The sequence below is a fragment of the Montipora capricornis genome, unplaced genomic scaffold (assembly GCF_036669925.1).
Source record: "Montipora capricornis isolate CH-2021 unplaced genomic scaffold, ASM3666992v2 scaffold_505, whole genome shotgun sequence".
Classification (NCBI taxonomy): Eukaryota; Metazoa; Cnidaria; class Anthozoa; order Scleractinia; family Acroporidae; genus Montipora; species Montipora capricornis.
Window position 1 is genome coordinate 133,843 of NW_027180245.1, and position 8,658 is coordinate 142,500.

The 8,658-nt window shown below is 38.0% G+C and overlaps 1 protein-coding gene across 1 annotated transcript in view; it reads right to left on the minus strand.

The window, feature by feature from the left end:
- Positions 1 to 4,507: 4,507 nt before the first annotated feature.
- LOC138036835 (uncharacterized) overlaps positions 4,508 to 8,658 on the minus strand; it is a 104,912-nt gene continuing 100,761 nt past the window's right edge. The window contains exons 13-16 of the mRNA XM_068882905.1: positions 7,191 to 7,259; positions 6,949 to 7,047; positions 6,632 to 6,836; positions 4,508 to 5,578 (exon numbers count right to left, since the gene is read on the minus strand). Coding sequence (XP_068739006.1) covers positions 5,142 to 5,578; positions 6,632 to 6,836; positions 6,949 to 7,047; positions 7,191 to 7,259 — 810 coding nt within the window. The 3' untranslated portion in view covers positions 4,508 to 5,141. The remainder of the gene's footprint in view (positions 5,579 to 6,631; positions 6,837 to 6,948; positions 7,048 to 7,190; positions 7,260 to 8,658) is intronic.

An 8,658-nucleotide genomic window follows, 5' to 3' on the forward strand; every position in this document is an offset into this window, starting at 1 on the left:
AGGCAGTTCAGAAGGGTCAATAGCCAGTTTGTTGACAGCTTGACCCATCAGTTACGAAGAGAGCCAAGTGGCTCCCATGGTTGCCTCTTCGTGGTGGCGCAGGATATTGCCCATAAAGATGATTTTGACATCGACAAAAAAGACGCCTACAAATATGAAGTTTTGGGTGGAACTCATTTTGATGTTGGCGACAAAAAAACTGAACAAAGAGCACCCTGAAAGTATATATTTTAGGGGGCGTACGGCAAGGATTTACTGCAGCCTGACTTCTGTTAGTGAACTTATTAATTGTAATCAACAGCTCTCTAATTTCGTGCTAACAGTCTCGCCTTCTTTATTCAAAGCCGCCAATCAATAGGAGCAAACTCTGATCAAATATTGAGCAATATCGATTTACGGTTTGTAAAGAGTTGTGAGCGTAAGAGACGATTATACTAGCTGAAATAGACTGTGGAACAATTAGAAGAGAACACAAAATAAATTGACTATTGCAAGTTACAACGTTTATTGCGAACTACCTTTAAGTCAAACATAAGTAAGGAGTAAATGTGGGAGATTCTGGTCTGTGTATGCAGTTGGTTTACTACACGGCAAATTTGGGTCAAACTTGGTCCTCGTTATATAAAGCAGTTCATGAGGCAAGATTACTTTACTTATTATACTTCAGGAAAAAAAAAAGATCTCCCATTTACTTTTTAATGTATGGAGGAGGTGGAGGGGGAGTGGCAATCCGTTTACGCACGCATAGGGGTCGAACTTAAACTCTCGCAATTGGGCGAAACCTTCTGCTACGTAGATAGTCGACGTGCAGAATTTTTGGGCGGTGAATATACGACGTAGCAAGTACAGAGAACTCATTAGCTACTCACTACGCAAAATTTTTGCGTAGTAAGTTACTTATTTTGTCGATGTACCAACTCAGCGGATACTTAACACGCAGAGTTTTTTTGCGTAGTGAACATACGACATGGCAAGTAGACAGAACTCATTAGCTGCTCACTACGCAAAATTTTTGCGTAGTGAAATAATTGATGTATCTTTTCTTGTAGACAAACTCATTACATATTCAGTACGCAAAATTTTTGCGTAGTGAAATAATTGATGCATCTTTTCTTGTAGACAAACTCATTAGATATTCAGTACGCAAAATTTTTGCGTAGTGAAATAATTGATGTATCATTTCTTGTAGACAAACTCATTAGATATTCAGTACGCAAAATTTTTGCGTAGTGAAATAATTGATGTATCTTTTCTTGTAGACAAACTCATTAGATATTCAGTACGCAAAATTTTTGCACAGTGATTTTCGAGCTTCTATCATAAAAATACAAACTCGGGAAATAATGAGCACCCAGTTTTGATGCCTTCTCCGCTTACGCTTAATTTTACTTAATATCACTAACCCTTTAAATGAATTGTTGAAAAAAAGGGTTTTACGACTAAAAAAATAATTGTCCTTAAAGATACATAGTTTTCCTCTGACACCAGTTAACTCTTCGACAGATTACCCCTGTTTTTAACGAAAAAACACCAACTTTGGAAAAACACATTTTAGTTTGGAACACGTTAGAAGTTAATTTGAAGTTTATGCTTAGAGCTATCTGGCTTTAGGCCCAGTGCTGTATCAGGCATTAAGGGTGTCTCTTTAGCAATGACTTGGCAAGACTGTAGCCATACCTTAAAATTAGTCCAAAAAACTTGAGTTTTTGGGCAGGCCCAAAATAAATGTGCCAGTTTCTCTGTTTCTCTTTCACAGAAAGTGCATTTCTCGCTGTCAACGAGTCCAATTAATTTTTTCAAGAAGTTGTTTGTTGATATTCTTCTATGAAGGAATTTGAAATTGAAAGTTGCAAGTTTAGTGCTCTTTGTACATTTAAAAGCCATTTGATAAGCCTCTTTCCAGTTGAAATCTTGCTTTGTCGTAAAAAAATCTTCCTGCCACTTTTGTTTACTTTGGCTGGGTGATTCGCTTTTCCCTGATACAAGTTTCTTGTATACTAGTTTACTTGGTTTTTTGCTTTTTAAGAAGTTTGACAAGAAACTTTCATGTTTAGTCCACATTCTTGTATTATGGGGCATATATCTTGACGAAATGATTCCGAGAAAGGTTAAAGGTCGGACTGTCAGGTTATGTATAGTTTGAAAGGCTGTGAGCGAAAGGAACTTCCCAGAGTCATCCATTAAATGTTCCACTTTTGTTATTCCTTTGAGCAACCATTCTTTAAAAAAACACTGGTCTATTCTCAACTCTTACAAGTGAATTATACCATCGTTATTAAATTCAGAAAGACGTTTTTCAAGAGTTGCAATTGCTTGTTCTATTTCCTCCTCCTTTTTCGATAGTTTCTTCTTCTTGAAAATTCCATATTTCAAGGACTCCTCTCTCACTTTCAATTAAACCATTTCCCATTGTAAGTTAGGGTTAACCGTATCATCTTGTGCATATTCATCCTTGGCCTGTTTTACAATTGATTAACATACTCAGTATCATTTAAGAAAGAGGTGTTCAGTTTCCAAAACCCCCGCCTTCTATTGTTAGAATGCACCGAAATTTGTGGTGTAATCATGGAATGATCCGTTTTATATCCTGGTACTATGTCCGCACTGACAGTGTTGCAAAAAGTTGTCTGATTTACCAGGAAAAAGTCGAGCCTGCAGTGGACTTCAGGCTTCTTTTGTCGCCACGTAAATCTGGAAATCTCAGGGTTTAAAACTCTCCATGCATCTATTAAATCAAGGTTTTCAAAGAAATCGGCTATCACTTCCCGCGACTTTTTGTGAGTTCTAGCAAGACCACCTTTTTTGTTCTTGTCAACATCCAGGACTAGGTTAAAGTCACCACCCATAATTATCTCTTCGCCTTTAAAGTCGAGCAGCTTACTAAAAACAGAGGTGAAGAAATTTGGGTCATCTTCGTTTGGAGCGTATAAATTTGCTAAAGTTATATGTTTTCCATTTGTGGTCAGGTCACATATTATGAATCGTCCCTTGGGATCGATGAAAGATTTTGAGAGTTGAAAGCTGAAATTATTGTTAAAAAGTATGGCGACACCTGCTTTGTTACTAGAACAACAACTGAACAATGCCTGATAACCCCATTCAGCTCTCCAATCGTGTATACTATCTTCCGTACAATGGGCTTCTTGAATAAAAAACATCGACATATTTTTGCGTTTGAGCCAGTTGAAAATTTCTCGTCTCTTAAGCCTGTCTCCTAGTCCCCGCGTGTTAATCGATCCTATTCTGAGATCCATTTTTCTCGCATATTTTGTTAAAGAAAATTTGATCGAAGGCGCTCGAGTGCATTACTGAAATAAACCTTAAAGGTGTAAGCTGGAAAAACAAAACATACATAAACAAACATATCTACTCATAAACACACTTAAAACCAATAATATTAGAAGACTGCTGAAGGAATACGGTTGCATTTGTTACCTTGTTCGTGTTTTCCATTTTTAAGCCGCCCAATATTACTGTAATCTAGATGTAGCAAAGGCCGAATCTATCAGGCTTAATTTAAAATAAACAAAAGACAGTCAAAACTATAGCCAAATTAAGCTTACAAATCAAGTTCTTTACCTACAGGCAAGAATTTCCCTCTGATGAACAGCTTATCGGGCTGTGCCTTGCTAAATGAAGCCAGGATGTTGTTTCGCCTGGCCTTCTTAAAAGTGTCCATTTGTGCTCTTCGTCGCTCCACAATCTGAAAGGGCAGATCTTGATACATCTTATAATTGGTTTCTCGCAATTTGGGGCCTAAAGCAAGCATACTTTGACAATCCTTGAATCTCAAAAATCTTGCTAGAATAGGCCGCGGTTTCCCTTCTTTCCTCTTTCCGAAGCGACGGACTCGTTGAATTTCTACTGAGGCAGCGTCCATAAAACCAAGTTCCCTTTCTAGAAAAGAGCGTAGCACCAGCTCCGTATCTTCGCTGCTCACGTCGTCCTCCGGAATATTTTCGAACTTCAGATTTTCACGCCTGGAGTAGGCTTCGAGATAGAGATGTTGGTCTTCCACTTCTTTAATTCTCGCCCCGAGCTTAAAGTTCTCCTCTTCCAGGTTTCTTAGTTTCGTGTTGGTATCATTTTGCTCTGGTGATATTGGGGAACTTTATACCGGAGGACGAGGACAACCACGAGCACGAGTTTTCCGTACTGCACATGTGCATAAGGTTTGGAGACAGACATCTTTTGAAGTGTGCGTGCTCAGTACCAAAAATTCGTACTCGTAGTCGTCCTCGTCCTACTATTTAAAGGTCCCTAATGCATTAAGGCACTGTTACACTTTTCAATTTTTCGCACAACTTGTCTCGCAACGCCATTTCTACAAACGTTCTCACATTACGAAACAAGTCATTTTACTGTTGTTACACTAAGAAACGTTTCATGCAATTTGTTTCGTTTCGATTATCACGTGAGGTTAAAGGAACATTTTCATTGGCTGGTGCTGCAAACCGTTGCGACTCAAGTTGCAAGACAATGCTACACTGCTCAATGCTTAAAGAACTCGTTGCAACCGTAGAACTCAAGTCTACTTTTATTATTTTCTAACGTTACAGACTCTTCCACTCAGTTATAACATGTGCGTTTTGCAGTAATAGAAGGATTAAGGACTTCATGAAAAACAAGGGAATTTTCCTTCGTATATTGTCCCGCCTATACTTTATTAAGGCATGTAAGCTTAGTTAAATTGAAAAGCTTAGCGCAAAAGCGGAATGAATGTAAGCCTAAACTTGCGTATATTAGACCGGAATACTCGCTACTGTTTAATTGTTCCAACAATTTAAAGAGAAATCCAACGAGAATAATTGTATCAATGTTACAACGTGTAAACTGGGCCTTTTACACAATGCTGTTGACTTTGGTAGTCCACACTTAAGTATTTATTTACACTTCCAACGGCACAGAGCTCTGAGCCGGAATGAGGTAAGAAGACCATAACAATAGCTCTGCCTAATTTTATTCGAAAGTAACACAGTTTATCATGGTAATAGCAAGTTGGTAAGAAAATAGAAGCCTGGGTGAGCCTGTCGGAGAGGTGTTTAAAATATTCCGCACACCAGCCTCAGAATATTTTGTCCGCAAAGCGAGTTATCTGGGATAAAGTCTGTTCACACTTCTGAGCACGAACGCCCGAAGGCTTAAGCTGGAGAAACACGATTGGTTCCAATTTTTGAACTTATTTTCCAAGGTGTACGTGCTAAAACATGAATTACGGTTTTAAAACGATGACACAAAAGGGCAAGAAATTGTATGACAAAGATACACCCATAGATAGTAAGGAAACCAAGTCCTATAATATCAACACCCAATACTTTAAGGTCCTTTTGTTGAACCAAAGTCAGTATAGTGATCATCCACAGTGCATTTGCGACTGCGAACACCAGTAATGACCTGTTTCGAAGCTCCACGAGTTTTTCTTTGAGGCTCGAGGTTTGATCAAAAGCAGAGAGCTCAGGAATAAGACACCTTTTACGTAACCCATGCCAAAATGCGCACTCGTTGGGGTCGATATCATCCAGGTAGCCTAAAGGAAGTCGATCGATTTCACGGCGCGTTAGACGGATTTTCTTCTGTCCTAAAATAAAAAAGTACAGGAGATGGCAAAAGCTAAAGCGTTGTATGAAAAACAGAGACGACCAGTCAAAGATACTCGGAAAAATCGCAGTCATCCACAGGTAGGCTGAACTCACTTTTCTCATAGGAAAATACAGTTAAAATTTCTCAAAATCAACAAATTACTGTTGTCGGCAAGCAAAAGATTTTATCTATCTCTATTCAGGATCCGTAAACCCCCCTTGAAAAACAAAACAAAGAATTTAACTGCGAAAAAATAGACGGCAGAATGGATGACGACATGGAACTTATTTTAATTTTTTAAATATCCAGTGGAGAATTCGGGAAATTGCAATTGTATATCCGACTGTTCCAGGGAAAAGAGTGGGGGAAATGTGCCCTCTTTCTCCCAGAGACTGTCTACGCTCCTGAAATTATTCAGAAAATACAAGTAGAATGGTTTTTTCGTCCAACTGGCAAGAACTTGACCAAATATCCTAACTGTATCTATTGACCATGTAATGTTTCGTGGGACGTGTTTAAACAATTTTGAGTTGACACAAGATGAACGAAAGAATGTTAACTATAAGATGCTGAAATGGCGAGGACCAGGGATAAACGATTACTAAACAACTTCTTAAAACCAGAAATTGTATTTAACGCAAAAGGTTGGTAAATACCTAAAAAAAAATACAAACAAAGTGAGTGAAATGTTACAACGAATCTGACGAGTACAACTTTATAACAGAAACAGAAAAAACACTTACCAATTGCTCGATTAGGATGAAGAGCGAGTGATACAATGAAAACGATTTCGATATATATACGAGGTTAGCGACATGAATTTACATATGGTCGGAAATTACGACTCTAAACACAAGGATATCACATGGAACAGAGACCGAGAACAAAGGGCAGAAACTAGGTGTTGATTACAGGCAAAGAAAGAAATAAAATCGTAACAGATGCCTAGACTTCGACATTTTTATTGCCGTTAACTGTGCAAGACTGAGTAGAACTGACCAATGTGTAATGTAAGGGTATAATAGTGCGTTTTTAGTAAGCCATTTGTTACCTTGATTAGGATATTGAAGCTTCCGAATCGCAGATGACAATCTCTTGAAATGGCCTGTCTTGCAATTGTTAAACGTTTCCTTTAAGCCATCTCTTTCCATGTTTTTTAAATCTTCCAAATCGCATGGCTCTTTGTACCCTCTCCTTTCAAAAGTGGGCCAATATTCACCCAGACCAAGTTCTTTCAACCAGTCTTCAACACTGTCCTACAAGATGCAAAAATCTTAATTGACATTTTACATGTAATTTTAATAGTCGTGTAATCCGTTCAGTTCCACTTTTGAGAAAAAATTTTCGAGGCTCCTATCCATGACTTACCGGAATGCCCTCTTCAATATCTTCCCGTGGGATTTTCTTGATTTCTCGCAGGAGTCTCATGCGATGTCCTCTCTCCTTGATGCCAATACTTTCAAGATCCTGTTAAGAAAGTGCCGGTCACATTTTCAAAGGATCTCGAAGAATTTAGTAATTAAGTTAATGACATGTTTTTTTTTTTAGTTATTTAATATATACCTTATTACCTTTAAAGAACGTGTACGTGTGTGGATATATTAGTTTACCTTTTCTGTCATTCCAGGCAAAAATTCCATGGTGTCATATCCATGCTGACGAAAATTATTTGCATAATTCTGCAGTGACAAAATGAACGAAAAATATTATACTCTGAATTAAGGTTCAACTCAGATTCTGCATCAATCTCATTCTATATATGTTGCCAGTAAAATCCGTTTTCAGCGTAACTGGTAATCCTTACTTTACCTAGGTTGAATACGCACTCAAATGAACTGAAGAAACTTAAAATTAGGGTCAGGTTAGGATTATTATACATGGATATTAATTCATTTTATTATACAATAGTAAATAACGAAAAGAACTGTGTTGGGTTGAGCATGCTTGTCGTTATGGTGTAGTGGTAAAGACACAAAATTATATACTATTAATCTGGAGGGTCCGAGTTCGATTACTGTTAAGTTCTTAGAACAGGTCATTTCTCCCTTACCATGTTGTAAAGTTGAGACTGAGTGGATAAGTGTATGAATACTTTAACCGATAACATAATGAGAAACATTAAGAGAGATGCGTAAAACAGAACTTGACGGATGGTATAGGTGTTTTCAATCCTTTTTGGGGGGGTTGATTGCTGCTGTTAAGTAGGTAGAGTGCATATTCAACCTAGGTAAAACGAGGATCAATTTAACCCAGGTAAAAACGGATTCAACCTGAGACCGGATTTGACCGTCAACATATACAGCAGTGATACGGGCTTCACTCGATCTTGAAAAATATAACATGTTCTACTGCATGGAGGAAAACATACGCTTTCACATTTTCAAGGGCTATGTCACAGTAGTTTAAAAGATTTAATAGGAAGAATCTTTCTCTGTGACTTAAACTCATATACTTAAGAAACTTCCCTCAAACTTTAGAATACGTATTTAAGGATTTCTGCAGGAAATATTGTCAGAATAATTGAATATGCCATACATATCATCCGTTGCCCGCCGTAACAACAGAGGGCATTGAATAGACGCAATTAAAATGCAGCGTAATAGTCACAAGTAAGTAAGGTGCGTGCCTGAGGGAAGGTGGATGGCGCCGAGAGCACTCGCCTCCAACCAATTTCGCTCGGGTTAGATTCCCAGCCGCTTTGTTATATGTGGGTTGAATTGGCTGCTGATACTAGAGGTTTTTAGGTTTTTAAACCTCTAGTATTAGAGTAGTGCCATTATGATAAAAAAGAAAATCACATCCTTTTTATCTCTTCCGAATTTGAACGAGTATTTGCTTGGCACCTGATCTCGCAAAATTTTGAGCTTTATATTTTATCAAAGGCTTTTTATTTTGAGTGTAAGTTTTAGATTTCATGGTCCGCTATTACTCACGTTCAAAGCTGACCGATTGGACCCTATGGGAAAGTGACGTCATTTACTCCCTGGCTTAACTAAAAATTTAGAGTGTAAATGCAGCTTATTATATACACAAAACACGAGTTTAAAAGTCTGAAAGCCCGAAACTCCCGTGCTGCAT